This window comes from Mchenga conophoros, linkage group LG6, assembly GCF_057382185.1.
Source record: "Mchenga conophoros isolate Kocher_MC1m ecotype Shallow Benthic linkage group LG6, M_conophoros_male_GT1.1, whole genome shotgun sequence".
Lineage (NCBI taxonomy): Eukaryota > Metazoa > Chordata > Actinopteri > Cichliformes > Cichlidae > Mchenga > Mchenga conophoros.
Window position 1 is genome coordinate 10262443 of NC_140531.1, and position 16970 is coordinate 10279412.

General features: G+C 38.2%; 1 protein-coding gene across 1 annotated transcript; it reads left to right on the top strand.

Moving 5' to 3' along the window:
• Positions 1-226: 226 nt before the first annotated feature.
• LOC146572102 (F-BAR and double SH3 domains protein 2-like) lies at positions 227-11872 on the top strand. The gene is made up of 4 exons (XM_085276102.1): positions 227-5475; positions 7391-7474; positions 8965-9148; positions 9233-11872. The coding sequence occupies exons 1-4, from the start codon at positions 5374-5376 to the stop codon at positions 9316-9318; spliced, it is 456 nt and encodes a 151-aa protein (XP_085132228.1). The 5' UTR covers positions 227-5373; the 3' UTR covers positions 9319-11872.
• Positions 11873-16970: the final 5098 nt, after the last annotated feature.

Sequence of the window (16970 nt, forward strand, 5' to 3'; positions counted from 1 at the left end):
TAAGTAACTTTCTTGCACTGAGTTTTTTTTGTTGCAAATATCTTTGATTTGTTTTTATGTCTTATCATGTTTATATGTGTATTTATGTCTTGTATTGCTGGTAAGTAACTTTATTGCACTGAGTTTTGTTTGTTGCAAATATCTTTGACTTGTTTTTATGTCTTGTAATCTTTATGTGTGTATTTATGTCTTGTATTGCTGGTAAGTAACTTTCTTGCACTGAGGTCTGTTTGTTGCAAATATCTTTGACTTGTTTTTATGTCTTGTAATCTTTATGTGTGTATTTATGTCTTGTATTGCTGGTAAGTAACTTTCTTGCACTGAGTTTTGTTTGTTGCAAATATCTTTGACTTGTTTTTATGTCTTATCATATTTATATGTGTATTTATGTCTTGTATTGCTGGTAAGTAACTTTATTGCACTGAGTTTTGTTTGTTGCAAATATCTTTGATTTGTTTTTATGTCTTATCATGTTTATATGTGTATTTATGTCTTGTATTGCTGGTAAGTAACTTTCTTGCACTGAGTTTTTTTTGTTGCAAATATCTTTGATTTGTTTTTATGTCTTCTAATGTTTATGTGTCTATTTATGTCTTCAATTGCTGGTAAGTAACTTTCTTGCACTGAGGTCTGTTTGTTGCAAATATCTTTGACTTGTTTTTATGTCTTGTAATGTTTATATGTGTATGTATGTCTTCAATTGCTGTTAAGTAACTTTCTTGCACTGAGGTCTGTTTGTTGCAAATATCTTTGACTTGTTTTTATGTCTTGTAATGTTTATATGTGTATGTATGTCTTCAATTGCTGGTAAGTAACTTTCTTGCACTGAGGTCTGTTTATTGCAAATATCTTTGACTTGTTTTTATGTCTTTTAATGTTTATGTGTGTATGTATGTCTTCAATTGCTGTTAAGTAACTTTCTTGCACTGAGGTCTGTTTGTTGCAAATATCTTTGACTTGTTTTTATGTCTTGTAATGTTTATGTGTCTATTTATGTCTTCAATTGCTGGTAAGTAACTTTCTTGCACTGAGGTCTGTTTATTGCAAATATCTTTGACTTGTTTTTATGTCTTGTAATGTTTATGTCTGTATGTATGTCTTCAATTGCTGTTAAGTAACTTTCTTGCACTGAGGTCTGTTTATTGCAAATATCTTTGACTTGTTTTTATGTCTTGTAATGTTTATATGTGTATGTATGTCTTCAATTGCTGTTAAGTAACTTTCTTGCACTGAGGTCTTTTTGTTGCAAATATCTTTGACTTGTTTTTATGTCTTCTAATGTTTATGTGTGTATTTATGTCTTGTATTGCTGGTAAGTAACTTTCTTGCACTGAGGTCTGTTTATTGCAAATATCTTTGACTTGTTTTTATGTCTTGTAATGTTTATATGTGTACTTATGTCTTGTATTGCTGGTAAGTAACTTTCTTGCACTGAGGTCTGTTTGTTGCAAATATCTTTGACCTGTTTTTATGTCTTGTAATGTTTATATTTGTACTTATGTCTTGTATTGCTGGTAAGTAACTTTCTTGCACTGAGGTCTGTTTGTTGCAAATATCTTTGACCTGTTTTTACGTCTTGTAATGTTTATGTGTGTATTTATGTCTTGTATTGCTAATTGTTAGGAACCCTAACTTTATTTATTTTTTTAATAGTAAGATGTATGTATGTATGTATGTATGTGTGTGTGTGTGTGTGTGTGTGTGTGTGTGTGTGTATATGTGTGTCTGTCTGTGTGTGTGTGTGTGTGTGTGTGTGTTTGTGTGTGTGTATATATGTGTGTCTGTCTGTGTGTGTGTGTGTGTGTGTGTGTGTGTGTGTGTGTGTGTGTATATGTGTGTCTGTCTGTCTGTGTGTGTCTGTTTATTGTCCACAGATCAGGTTTGAAGTGTCTGTGTGGTGCAGCTGGTCTGGTCTGTCTTTGTACAGTCGAGGCTGCACCCACCCATAAAACGGTGGAGGCTCACCAGGACATGCACACCTCACAAGTTCCCGGCTCTCTCGGCTCGGTTGAAGATGGGTTTCTTGGAGAAGGGGAGGGCAGTGAGGCACAGTCCCCCGTCCCCCGACGCCCCTCGCGATGCCCCTCCTTCTTCGACTAACCCTCTGCAGAGGAGCCGTGAGAGCCAGGAACTTGTGAGTTTTGTATATCCACTCAGGCATCCTTCATACCTGGTCTGTAGGAAGTTCCTGTCAGAAGGAGGATGGACAGTGAACATTTTAAGCCCACTCGGCAGCGACAGATGGCCACCCCTTCCTGAGCCTGGTTCTGTCGGAGGTTTCTCCCTGTTAAAAGGGAGTTTTTCCTCCCCACCGTCGCCAAGTGCTTGCTCATAGGGGATTTTTTGGGCTTTTTTTCTTAAAACCAACCGCTGATAAGTTCACTGGCATCAAGTTTAGGACTCTGCAAATATTTAAATGGATAATTCGTCATCAAGTGAGGAATGATCCATTTAAATCATATTTGAGAGTCACATATATTTGTATATAAATATGATTTGTTGGACAATAAGGCAAATCACAGACTAATTTGGACAATTGGGAAAAATTAAATAAATAAAAAAATTGGATAAAATGCATGTGTCATTGTTTCATATTGATTTCAAATAACATACCATTTGATTTCAACATATTTTTGTTACACTTGCAGTGGTGTTATTTTGTTATGATCCTGTTCCTTTTAAATATAAATATAAATCATCTAAATAGAAATGGAAAACTAGAAAGATTAAAAATATAGCTTTACTAATCTGAAAGTTATTTGTCATTGGATCCATCATTCCCACAGTGGAAACACATTATCTCATATTATGTTCAATTCTGTAGTTAAAAGTATAAAGTTTAATAATGTCTATTTTTAGTTTACTTTGTTAATAAACACATTTTTTAGTATTTTAGAAACACTAACATCATACATATCCAAATATGAAGCAATGTTTTAACTCCCATTTACATACAGACCTGTGGCCAACTTTACAAACCATTTTGAATTTTTCCAGCTGAGGCGTTCAAAATAGATATACTTTTGATTGTCACAGTGTTATTTGGGCAGCTGCCTGCCTAATATAACATAACATCACCACAATATTTTACATTAAATGAGGAAATGTATCTTTGTTTCCTCAGCTAAGACTGCTTGGCTGCTGTAGCTTGTGTTTATGTTGAGAGTGACATCTGATTTAAAAGCAAGAAGCAAAAGCCACTGAGCACCATCAGTCAGCACAGAGGCAATGCTACAAATTTAAGGAACGAAGGTCAATTCTTTGTGTGTGTACATGCACAGAGCACATGTGCACACGGTTGTGCAGATTAACTCATAGATGTATATGACAACTCACGTTTGTGGCATTGATATTGTTTTCCAATCTTAAATGTAATACATACATTTCCGTCATTGGCCATAATTCTTGCAAGGAAGGGACTCAAAGGTCACAAGTTATTAAATAAAATTAATTAAACACACCATTAAAAGAAGTTCACTATTCACTCCTTAAACGTCATAGCTAGCAGCAGTTATTTATATCTATGAAAGAGAGAGCTTAATTGTTTGATTAAGCTTGATTGGAATGTCAGCTCCACACTGTGGCTGGTTGATTAAATAAGTTGGGGGAGCAAAAGTAAAATGAGCTACTTGTGGGATACTATTTAACTTGGCTTGGGTAAGCTGCTCATTTTATGCTCATTTTACTTTTCAGATGGTGTCAAGCCTGGCAGTTTGGTGTAATTGTTAGCCTTGTAATTCATAGTAATATATTTCTCACACACAACCTCAACCTCTGCCTCTCCATGTGAGCAGAGACGCAGCAGCATCTTGTTTCTACAGGAAGCCTGATTAAAATGTTAGGCATTTATACGGTGTACAAGATTAAAGAATATAAAACTGATATTACTAAACCTGATTTCCTTCCATCTATTTTCTGCTGCTTATCTGAGTCCGGTCATGATGCCCAGACGTCCCCCTCCCCAGCCACCTACTTCTGCTCTTCCTGGAGAACAGTGAGCCGCCACTCTGGTGCCTTTCGGTGTAAACGAGTAGCTTTCCAAATAACTCAGCTCTTCATCGTGTTTCTAAGGCAGAGGTCAGACATCCTTCAGAAGATGCTCATTTGTGTCAGATTTTAGTCATAGGTAAAGGTATGACTGTAGACTGACGGGTAAATCAACAGGGATCAATACCCTGCTCCTCTTTTTTCCAATAAAAGTTCCTCTATCAAATCATTTTTTGACACTTGAGTCAGCAGTCCAAGCAGAGATGTCCAGAAGTTCCTTTTCCCACTTAAGTGGTATTTATGGTCACACAAATGCGTCTGACAACAGACAGGCAGCGAATACTGGGATACCACGGCGAACCGGCCGAGATACATAATGTGTCCAGTGTGTGTTTGGTCTGCCCTTACCAGCTCGTCTAGGAGACATTCTGGAGGCCTCCTATTTCAGATGCCAGTCAAACCACCTACACTGGCTCCTTTCCTTTCTGTGAATGATCGCAGTTGAGGAGGAGAAGCTATGCTGTCCCCTGGTATGGTCTCCCCAAGGCAACTGGTTCTTGATGAGGGGCCAAACTTAAGTACAATTCAAAAGACCAAAGTTACTAGCCTGGGACCAGTACTGGGGAGGTTTCTTTGTTTTCCAGAACAGCTAATAGCTGTGCCCCATGAGTTCAGCTTAAAATATCCACACAGGTACTTCGTCCTCCCTCGGGTGGGCAGAGAGCTTTGTGGTCCAGGTTGTGGTCCAGTCCCCGGCTGCTTTAGCTGGCTTTAGAAAAAACCTGAAATTAGAATTAAAACTGTTTGTACCTTCACCTGTGTTACTTACAGTGATATGTTATGTAATTTGTTAACTGTCTCTTTAAGCTTTCAGCAGCTGGAGAGTTAAAAATAGTCTGTGTGAAAATAGGCAGGCGGTGAACTCGAGCCTGTGATACGTTTTTAATGTCAGGCTGTGACCACAAACACCAGAGTGGTCATCAGCATTCAGATCAGCTGATAGTAACCAGAAACGGCTTTATGGTCATTCTCTTAATTGTTATTGGCGTTTTCTTTTATTTGACTTGTTTAAAATAATAAAAAGCTGATTTGGGTTCATTTTATAAGCAAATCACATAACTTAATACAACAGAAATAAACTGACAGAGTAATGGAAAATAAAAAATTATAAATGTGGCCCAAAGCTACACGGATCACTGGCCACAATTCATTCAGCTGGAGGTCTTTTTTTTTTCAAAGTTAATTTTAAATAGAAATAAATGTGGGCAAGAAATTAAAACTAAATAGGGAGCAAGCCTGAACCCTAAAGGCTTTACTAAGTGTTAATTATGCAGGTTTAGACATGGGCTGATTTGTAAGCTTGTGATAAACCTTAAATAAGTATATATGTATATTTTTGTCTGTTCCCTTGAAACGCATGCAGGTTCTGCAGGAGTTTCAACAGCAGCTGTTTGTGCAGAAGAACATGGCGTTCCAGCAAGCAGTACGGTAAATACTGATGTTTTTCTCTTTTTATTCATTATTAAATGCATAAAATATCACATGCGATTGCTTTTAGTGATTATTGGGGAAAATAAACTCGTATTTATTATGCATGGAATGAAATCCCCAACCTTAAAAATTTAGAACTTAACATGATTTCTCTAAAATGTTCAAGTAAAACTTGAAGAATAATTTTTGAAACTATTAAAATCCAAATCTCAAAGTGTTTGGGTTGCTTTTAATACAAATTTTGTAGCATAAAATAAGGTTCGTGTTTGACTAATTTAGTTGGCAGGAGGTGTTAATCAGTTTACCGGAAAATCAATTTCTACAGAAAAGTGAAGTGAAATGTGGATCCTTCAGGTTTGAACTGCACAGGTTGGAAACCACAGGTAAAATGCTGTAATGAACACAGATCAGAGGAGATTGTTGAGAAGTGGAACAAAGCTCAACAGATGACAGATTAATTTGTTTAGACAACAATCAATACAAAATCAGACGAGTGGAACAAGCAGCTCACGGGCATCCTGAAAGCTGAGCTGGCCGTGGCCACAAAAGCCCGGACTGGACTCGGCTCAGGACCTTGATGCTCAAAGCGGCTTTAGGCAGAGCAGATCCACCTTTTTGGTCCAGAGTTAAACATCTCAACAATACCAGATGCAGAAAAGATTTTTTTTTTTTTTAGACATTCATGATCACTGGAGTATGAAGCTTGAGAAGCTGGGTGATGACCTTTCCTCTAAATTGATACACAAGCAGGAAAAAATGTTCTAATTTTCTAAAAAATTGTAAGTAACAGACAAAGTAGCTCCATTGTTTGAGTGTCAATAATCTGTCTGCACTGAAATAAACAACTAATTTAAATAGATTTTAATCACAAAAGTGCTGCACACACATTATGGAACAGTCTGGGTAAGAAGTCAAAGCAGGAAACATAATAAGTCCTGCGTGATTGGTCTTTATCTTTGTTAGTCTGAACTATGAGCCTGAAGGCAGAACAGTGAACTTTGTACTGTACTCCTTGCCCTGCACAGGAACTTAGATTATTTCCCATTTTTAGTTTTTATTTACAGATGTGTCGTCTCATTTCCTCACCGTGGGACTATTTCCAGCTCGTGTTTGTTCCGACTTTATCAGACTGTTTATCTTCCTAAATAAATGCACAACCTCCACTTTTAATTAAATATTTGGATTGGACGTGGATCTTTAACATGTCACCAGGTGAAGGACTGGTGACATCCTTCAGAAGATGCTCATTTGTGTCAGATTTTAGTCATAGGTAAAGTTATGACTGTAGACTGACGGGTAAATCAACAGGGATCAATACCCTGCTCCTCTTTTTTCCAATACAAGTTCCTCTATCAAATCATTTTTTGACACTTGAGTCAGCAGTCCAAGCAGAGATGACCAGAAGTTCCTTTTCCCACTTAAGTGGTATTTATGGTCACACAAATGCGTCTGACAACAGACAGGCAGCGAATACTGGGATACCAGTTATAATTCTGACTTTGAAGTGAAGCCACTTTTTGTTTTGGCTGTTTTTAATCAGTTCCAGTCGTGTTTAACCCCCATTTAGATTTACTTTCCCAAACTTTGTGGCACTAATGATTCTGTGTCCAGGTTTAAAACACCTGCTCTTTGAATTTGTACAGAAATTCTAGTTTAAGTCTGAGTTTTGTGCTGCTTTGGAGTATTAGTTGTTTTATATTACCTGAGTCCTGAGTAAAGTGTGGTATAAATGCAGGCATGGTCTCAGTGTTTTCTTCAGTGTTCTGGCTGATGTTATTGAAGCCACAGTGAGCATTTTTGTCCGTTCACCAGTGTGGCGGTATTTGAAAAATATACATCACGGGTGAAATGAAGATGGTTAAACTGTTACATCGCAGCTTTAATTTGAATGAACGTGTTTGTCTGTCTGCAGGCTTCTCAGCCAGACGAGCTGACCATCGAGGAGCAGGAAATCTTGGAGGTCATCGATGATGGCGACATGGAGGACTGGGTCAAGGTACAAAAATAACACAAACACAGTTATGTAGCAGATGCACTCTCATGTTTGAGGGTTGGTTGTTTTGTGTATTAGTTCACTCTCTGGCTCTTAGACTGTTTGACAAACATTTAGTTTCAGTTTTTATAAGACCTCGCACCGGTACAGACTATCTACTGGACGTTTTAGTGTTTCTCTGGGATCAGTTGAACTGATGTGGCTTCAGGAATTAGAATAATTCAACTAAAATGCGTGCGGTGCATTGAGGCAGGTCAGGTTGGCCTGGGTGGTAGAAGCTCTGCTGAACATACAGACAAATCAAAAAATGTACAAATACACAGTTCTCTGCTTCTTTTTTGGCCCTGCAGCCGTAAAGGGCTGATGGGAGATTCTCGTCACGCAGCCGGGCAGGCAGGTGGGCGGGCATGGCACCCAAGTTTGTGAATGCAATAATTCATGAATGAGGCAGTTTTTAAATTCATACCTTAAGTGCAGCTACTGAAAATCTGGGCCAAATCCTGATTGATGGTGATCCAATCCTGCCTCAGCAGCGCTCCGGTTTGATCACAGTTTGTCAGCTTCTGCTTTTTAACAGCGGTTCGTGGACTCTTGATCAGTTTGAGATCTGCGGAGTGACCTGGTCATGGATATAAAATGTTAATTTGATGATCTCCCAGCTACTTAGTTATCATTTTCACTTTGTTTGTCACAGACTGTTACAAAGTTGCTCCTGGACCTTTGGGAGAAAATTTGAGAAGTCTTTGAGGACATTTTTCGGGTGTTCAGTGGTGTCTACTTAAATGTAGAAATGTCAGCTGTGGATGCTCCCATCATTGTGTGAAGTCATTCTTTTATAAACGCCTCTGCAGAGCTGCTGGTGTGTAGTCATTGTGTACTTTGTGTGTGGTTGTTTTCAGATCATTTCCCTGAAGGAACATTGTGCATTGTTGCTGTTTTACTTTTGTTTATTGTGTAAGTCTGGCTTTCCTGTGAGCCATTGTGCAAATGTTCCACGTGTTGAGCCAATATTTTATGTGTATTTACTTAGGTGATTATCTTTTCATATACAGATATAGTGTTTTAATGGGGTATTTATTTTAATGAATATAATCATACATAAAAATGTGAGCAATATCATTTATATAGATCTGTTTTAGTGCTGTGATTCCCCACAGCATGCCCCAACAGAGATCCCAATACCTCTGAGTGTTTTCAATCTGAATGAAAATAAGTAAGCAGCGGCAGGGGAGGCCACCGGTGTTCATGAAATCAAGATTCATGAATTCAGCAGAGGCTTGTTTAGGATTTTAGATTTCTTGTTAATTCAGGAAGAGAGAACAAAAGCTCTCCTATTATTCTCTTTGTGGCTGTTATTAAATTCTGGCGACGATGCAGTGATATTGTTACAGCCCTACTCTTTACATCTGACTTTATTTTTTCTCATTAGGAGTTTTCCTGTTGAAACATTTTTGGCTGTTGTCATCGTCTGTGTGCATTGTCTGTGTTTCCAGGCCAGAAACCGTAGCGGACAGGTGGGCTACGTCCCGGAGAAATACCTGCAGCTGCCCTCCTCCAACAGCCTGCTGAGCATGCTGCAGTCGCTGGCCGCGCTGGACGCCCGATCCCAGTCCTCCAGCAACTCCACCGAACCTGAAACCGAACTCCCAACCGGCTCCGTCAACGGAGACTCGAGGAGTGAGATCCGCCTCCACCAGATAATATCGGAGTTTTGATTTCCTGCTTTGTTTAATACCCTCGTTGCCACTGTCTGTGTTGCAGTTTCATTCGCAAAGGCTTTGTACGACTACGCGGACAAACGGAAGATGAGCTGTCGTTCCCAGAAGGCGCCATCATCCCCATCCTGAGCAGAGAGACCCACGAGGACGATGGCTTCTGGGAGGGCGAGTTTAACGGCGTTGTTGGTGTAAGAGTTCAAATAATAGTTTGCAAAAGCTTGTGACTGCAAAATTGTGTCTGCCTAAGAGACAGTTTGTTCCAGGAGATAAGCGAGAGTTAGAAGATTAATAGGAAGCACCTGGCCTCCAGACGGAGAAGATGTCCTTTTAAATGTGTCCAAAGTCGTCAACAGAACATTTGTGGTTTTGAAACTTATGCCTGTGTTGTATCTGCTTGACGCATGAGGGGGCGTCATAAAAGTAAACCCTGATGGTATAAAACAACTGCTTGTGTATCATTGGGCGGAGATCGATGCTGTCTGTGGGCAGTGTTCATCTCCCCACGCGCGTGTTCATTAAAATCATTGTTTGACCGAAGCTCTTCTGGACCATTATTGTTTTGTGCTCACCCTCAATATTTGAACTCGTAACAAACAGCAATAACAGCAAAACATGTAATGGACGTGCTGGTCCACTAGACAACATCATGTTGATGTAAAGCTTTGGGTCTCTTATGCAAAGTAAAGAGGCTGAAATAAGGTGTCCATGAGTATCAGTTTTCAACATTCAGTATTAAGAGACAAAGACTGTACGGGTTGGGCCAGTCGTCAAGTCCTGGAGCAAAGTGAGCCTGCAAATCAATAAGATGCAAATCAGTTTATACCTTTCATATAATGTTTGAATTTGTTTATTCTGAGTTTTATTGTTCAGTTAGTTTCCACAGTTCATATATCATGTGTAATTTTTCATTAGTTTCAGTGTTTGTTTGTATTTTATTCTATTCATGATGGTTGTGTTGACAGATTTGTCCAAATTTAAAGCTATAGATGTGAACTTTTGGTTCCTTTATTATTACCTGTATAATTAGTTTCAGTCTTTGTGAAGTGGGGAAGGAGGACCCAAAAGCAGGACTCGTGCGATGGACAGTGCTCTTTATTTACAGTGGAGTAAATAAGACAACACAACAATCCAGTGAGCTCCCTCGACTCCTGTGTCATGTCTTCACCCAAAACTCCGTGCTCTCTGCTCCGTGGCTGCTGTCCACCTGTGCTCCACTCTCCTCCTCCTGGGAAAAAAAACAACAGAGGCAGCCGTCAGGACACCATGCCGCCTAATCAACAAAAAACAGTCCCAGTCTAAATAATCTAAAAGACCAACCACGGCTCCAGTGATGGCAACACACAGTTCTAGTGACCAACCCAGTGGGCGGCACTCGAGACAAAGCAGTTCAGGTGGCCTGCACACATTTAGTATCAGGCTTTACAAAAAAAAGTATCAACTATGTTAGGATCCATGTTCATCATGTGTGATGTGTGTTTACATTTGAAGGTGTTTGTGGATTTGTCACCTCTCTTCAAGGTGTGGTTTGTGTTTGATGCTGAAAGAGATAAAGACTGCTGATTGGCTGAAGTAGGGTTCAATAAAAATTGTTTGGTTGTTGTTTTGGGCACTGCTCAGGTCCACATTAAATAAACTGCTGCTCATGTGTGTTTGTAGGTTCTCAGTCATCCAGGTCATGGTTGTCTAAGGAGCCTGGAAAGAAAGCGACTTTACTTCTTTAAGGTTCTGGATGATGTTTAACTTCTGATCCAAGAAGCTTCTTCAGTTGATGTGCTTCCTTTGCTCATTTTCCACCTCTGCACAGTTTCATTTGATGACAATGCAGTGCAGTTCTCCCAAACATACAACAGAGGGCGCTATGCACATTCACTGAAGTGCAGAAAAATACAAGTGGAGGAGGAAACAAACAGCAGCATCAAGAGAGAAAACTGAAGTGTTCAAAGCGAGTTACTTTAGTCTCTTATTGTAATATTAATCGACATCTAAACATCACGTTGATGCTTCATGTTTGACTTCCGTGTCCTTTTACTGCTCAGTTGGAAAATATTGATGCAATTTAAAAGAAGAGGAGAAGAGTAATTTCTCTGTACTACTTCAAAAGTAATTTGAAAGCACTGCCTCATATGGAAAATGAATCATGATGAAATCCTGAAACAAATAGTGTTTGTGAATATGAAGAGTTTAGTTTTCAGTTTGGTCTTAGAAGTATAAAAATGCAGGACTGAAGACAAGATGGAAATGATGTGTTATGAGAAATAAAACACATATGTCACTATGTACTATCATTTTATTTTGTTTATTTTTTGTTCTTGTAGGTTTTTTGCTTTAGTGTAAATTTTGAAAGCACTGCTTTTAGTTTGAAAATTGGATTCAGTGTTTAGAGTTTGGACAAAACAATGGACGGTTTCAAGAAATGTATTTTATCAACAAAACTTATTTTCATGGTTACTGTATTTATTTTAATGCCCTCAGTGCACGGAGGCCAACAGCCTCCATGTAAACATTTCCACCCCCAACAATCAGCTCTGATTTATGAAGTTTATCATGTTCAGGCCCTGCAGCTGATTGGTGGCATGTCTGATCAGAAAGCCTTTCTGCATCTTCACAGTGTGAGTCTGAGAGTTTCTCAACAACAGGATGAGCTGCTACACACCTGACACCACATTCAAACACACACAAGCTGCAAATCTGACACAATATTTTAGACCAAAGAAAAAGGTTCACAATTTGCAGTTAACATGAAGATATTCTAGAGTAGAAACAAGACACAGCACACAAGTTTCATGTAGAGATGATTGTTTATTCTGGATGTTATTTTCATTCAGTTATTTTCCATTACTTCTTGGATTAATTTTCTCATTTATCCATTTCATGTAAGGACAGACTTTTACAGAAACAGATAGTCTAGTACAGCCACAACTACTACTACCTATGTGTACACCATAGATCTTATTATCGTATATCACTCCACCACCAGAATCACCCTGCGAGAGACAAAAATGTAATTTGTTATGAGTTTGTTTCAGGATAATTGCTGTCTACACAGTAAATATACAATAATGATAACAGTAATGCCAACTCACCGGACATGTACGCATGTTAGATTTTTTGTAACACATCCTGTTATCATACGGCACATTGTCATAACACTTTTTGTGTCTGATATCCTCACAGCTAGCAACATCCATTTCTACACACTGCAGTTTACTTGGTTCTGTTTCCACTACAAAAAAGTGAAAAGAACAAAGCACTTTATAGTGTTGAATTCTATACACATTAAATTAAATGCTATGTTAACAAGACGGATATTTTATCTTATTCAGGATATTACCAACTAAAAGAAATGTATTCTTCAAGAGAAATTGAAGTTAAAAGAAGAACGGAAGAAATACTATGTGTCAAAACATTTTTTAAATAAAATTTAATTTCAAAAGTGCACAAAACCCCAAATTAAACAGAAATTGTCTAGCTGTGACATAATCAAGCAAAAATGGTCTTACTTAACTCTCCAGTGTTAGGATCTTTTTCAAACAAACCATAGCCGGCCATCTGAATTTTGTCTCTAGAAAAAGACAAAAAATAAGTATTTCCAATTATATTCTATACCTGGGATTCAAGCCTTGAGTCCACTTGCAGCCCAAGTTAACCCTACTTGGTATATTGACATGAAGAAATATAATGCAATTTGACCCTTGAAGGGTTTTTTGTTGTTGTTGTTAGGGAGGATTTGTTTGTTGTTGAGTGGACAACCAACTGCTCCAAGCTGGTCAAGAAGGCTCACCAGCGCCTCTTCTTCTTGAGGACTCTGAGGAAGAACCACCTGTCCTCAGACATCCTGGTGAACTTCTATTGTTGCACCATCGAGAGCATCCTGACCAACTGTATAACAGTCTGGTACGGGAACTGCTCTGCCTCGGACCGGAAGGCGTTGCAGAGGGTCGTGAAAACTGCCCAGCGCATCGCCGGAGCACCACTTCCTGCCATAAAAGACATCTACAGAAAGCGGTGTCTGGAAAGGGCTGGGAAAATCATCAAAGACCCCAGTCACCCATCACATGGACTCTTCACCCTCCTGCCCTCTGGGAGGCGCCACAGGAGCCTCCGGACTAAGACCACCAGGTACCGGAACAGCTTCTTCCCCACAGCTGTCAGACTCCTGAACTCTGCCTCCTGACATCTGACCCACGTTAACACATGGACTGAACACACACACCCACAATGGACAACTGTACCCTCTGACCCACGTTAACACATGGACTGAACACACACACACCCACAATGGACAACCGTACCCTCAAACACACAATAATAACATGGACTGAACCACCACTCACAACCACTAGCACTTTATATAGCCTCTGTAGAAACTATCTACACCCTCACTTATCTTAACTGCACTACTGTATAGCTCTGTAATAATCATTCTGTACATACGATAATTTTTAACCCTACAACTGTTTACAACTTGCATAGTTCCCATTTCTGTATAGCTGTATATCTCAGATTCTGTAAAGTTATTTATTTCATATTCTGTATAGTTTTTCATATTTATATCCTGTTCATATCCTGTACATAGCTTGTACTCACTACAGCCTGTACATACCTATAGTTATAGAATATTCACAACATACTTCATACCGTGTACATTATAACATACCATAATAGACCCATTTCTGTAATATACTCACATATCTATACTATTGCTAATATATATTGTAATATATCTATATCACTAAAGCACTTCTGGATGGATGCAAACTGCATTTCGTTGCCCTGTACCTGTGCATGTGCAATGACAATAAAGTTGAATTCTATTCTATTCTATTCTAATTCTATTCAATGCTAAAATAAGTTAAATGCAATTAAAGTTAAGAAAAATGTGATTTAACATGAAGGCCATATGAGCAGAGAGTACAAACATGTTGAGGGACTGGCTGTGTTAGTTCAGTGAGAGAGTCATTTGTAAAGAAAACCATTTTCACTAGCAGTCAAAAACTAATGTGTACACTTATGTCTGTTTTTTCTTTCGTTGAATACATGCAAAATGATAGCAGAAGTGCTGCCACGTGTCTAGCCAGAATAAGAGTCACTGTGAGTATAATATGGCTTCTTGACAAAAACTTAAGTTAAATGCAAAATGTAATGTTAATTAAATAATTTAATATATTTTGTAAATTAACATCATGGTCAGGTCAGAGTCAGGGTTCAGTAAGCAGGTGACTAATATTCAACATTGTGAATAAATAAATAAATATCATAATGTAAATAAATGTAAAATGTCAATACAAATAAATAAAAATAAAAAAGTGGAAAAGTCAGAAAGGATTCAGACTTATTAGGTAAGCGCACAACTTACATATTGGGAGGATTTGCACAGTCTGGTAAGGCAACGGTTTTCCTGCCTGGTTGTGAAGGAATTTCCAGTAGCATGATGTCATCAATTGTATTTATGCCCACAAAAAATGATCCACTTGTGATTTTGACCTTTTTTTTTTATCTGAAGATCGTTGAAATAGTAACTTTATCCATGATGGATGTGGATGAATTCCTAAAGTTGCATACATATCCCTGCACAAGGGGAAATGGGTGTAAGCTACGCTAATTACAGAACACAAGCATTTGAAATACTGTCCTAACTTTTAAATTCTATTAAAAACATTTATAAGTAAACTGTTGTTTTCTCACCATCCAGATTCATTTTTCCAGCAGTGGGCTGCAGTCAGAATCCACCGTTCATGGATCAGTGAGCCACCACAGAGACTTTCATGTGTTGCACTGGTTGCCTTTAGTTTCACGTGATACTGACGCTCAGTGTCTGGACACTTTTGGCCTCCATAGATCCTTTTGTGCAAATCTACTCCTGTGCTGACTGTGATGCCTGAAAAAGAAAATAATTTACTCACAACTGGTTGTTTCTTCCATCTGAAGAACAACATATTCTTTCTAGTTAATATAGTTGCAGAAATGTGTCTGCAAATTGATGAAAAGAAGAAAAAGTACAATCATACTGTAGAGACAGTGTTCCTGATACTGTAACATTCTGACAAATGCATAATAACTGATATCAAAGCAGAGACAAAGAAGAACAAAAACAGTATCTGGTGGTTTAGTGAAAACCTAAATAATCCTTTAGTAACACAGAATTTGTCGCAACCTGAGAAATAAGTGCAATATTTCACTCACCAACACACAGAAGAAGAAGAAGCTTCAGATGAGCCATTGCTGTCATTCAGCTTGCAGTGAATGCTGTGCTGGGACCTTTTTAAGCCTCATTTTTTAGTTAGTGATGGATCCACCAATCAAAGAGCCTAATGTTATCAACAAAACCCCATTGGTTCGTTGGGACAGTTTTCATGCAAATGTTGAACATCTCTTCATCTTAACAAAAAAGTGTCCTCATTATTTGTAGTCTTTGTCATCCACATACTCCAGGAAATGATACTGCATTTGTTAAAATAAGTTGTTTTTTAACAGAATAATTTCAAAGTTGAAGTTAATTTATACACACACAACTTTTTAGGGTGTGTGTATATCTTTTTCTAAGAGTAGCATAAAGGAAAAACTATAAAACATCTGTTCTTCAATTAGCAAGATATTGACTGACTTAATTTAACAATGTTTTTATTTTCTTTTTTGTTTGTATTTTGTATTGCACTTTTCTGTACTCATAATCAAATATAAATCAATTCTTGGATAAAAAGTTGTTTGACATCCTCCCTGATCATATTCTTAGCTTTTTAATAACAGCACAATTTTAATAATAATCAGTTTGTTTCTTTGATTTTTCATCATATTTTTCTGATATTCACTCTGTGCTGTTTCAGATCAGTTTGTGATGTGTCCAGGTGACAAAGCCTTTTGGGTCAAATTTGTGATATTTTGCTAAGTAAATTAAAGTGGCCTTTGTCTTGACTGTTGTCACATATGATGATGTTTCAAAGGTTCTGCTATGGGCTCAGATGGTGCAACAGAAGATTAAGTTTTTAGTTTTATTTTTTTCTTACCTGGACTAAAAACATATGCAGCAGTTTTTCTCAACTAGTCTGTAACACTTTCTGACACGTTCTTTAGACGGACTCAGGCGCACACCAGGAATTCCTTGTGAAAGAAGACAGTGCGTTTATTTACAGTGAGAAAACACCAGGTGAATATATGTACAGAGTGCCAGTGAAAAGGCGGTCCGGGGCTCCAGGGTCCGAAGGAAACAGGGAAAGGGTCCAACATGCTCCACTCTCTCACAGAAAAGTCCAATTCCTCTCCTCCGCTGCTCCTCTCGCTCACATACTCAAACTGTGACCACAAGTTTGCATCATGGCGCTGATCCAGAATCCTTCCCTTATTGTTAATTCCTAGTGCGATAAGATAAGCGATAAGAATAAAAATATGAAGTAATAAATATACAATAATGTATGTATGATGATTCAATTTATTTGACTATCCACTCGGTGCAGGCACAACGTTTATGTATTATTGTATAAAATACAATCATGTATTTTCTTTAAAATGTGTTTTTTGAATATCATAATTACAATAATCCAATCCATAATTGTGTTTTCTTGTCATTGTCTTTTCAAAGCAAATAGGAGTTTAAACCACAGCAGTGAAATATGAGCTGAGTCAACTGAAGGTGAACAAGAATGAGCCTGACAGCTGTTGTGTTGTGCAGTTTCACCTGCAGTATATAACATATCAGACTAGAGTTATGTCCTACAGCTTCGGTTCCTGAGAGTGTGAAACGTTAACATGGTCCTTGTGTGTGTGTGTGTGTGTGTGTGCACAAT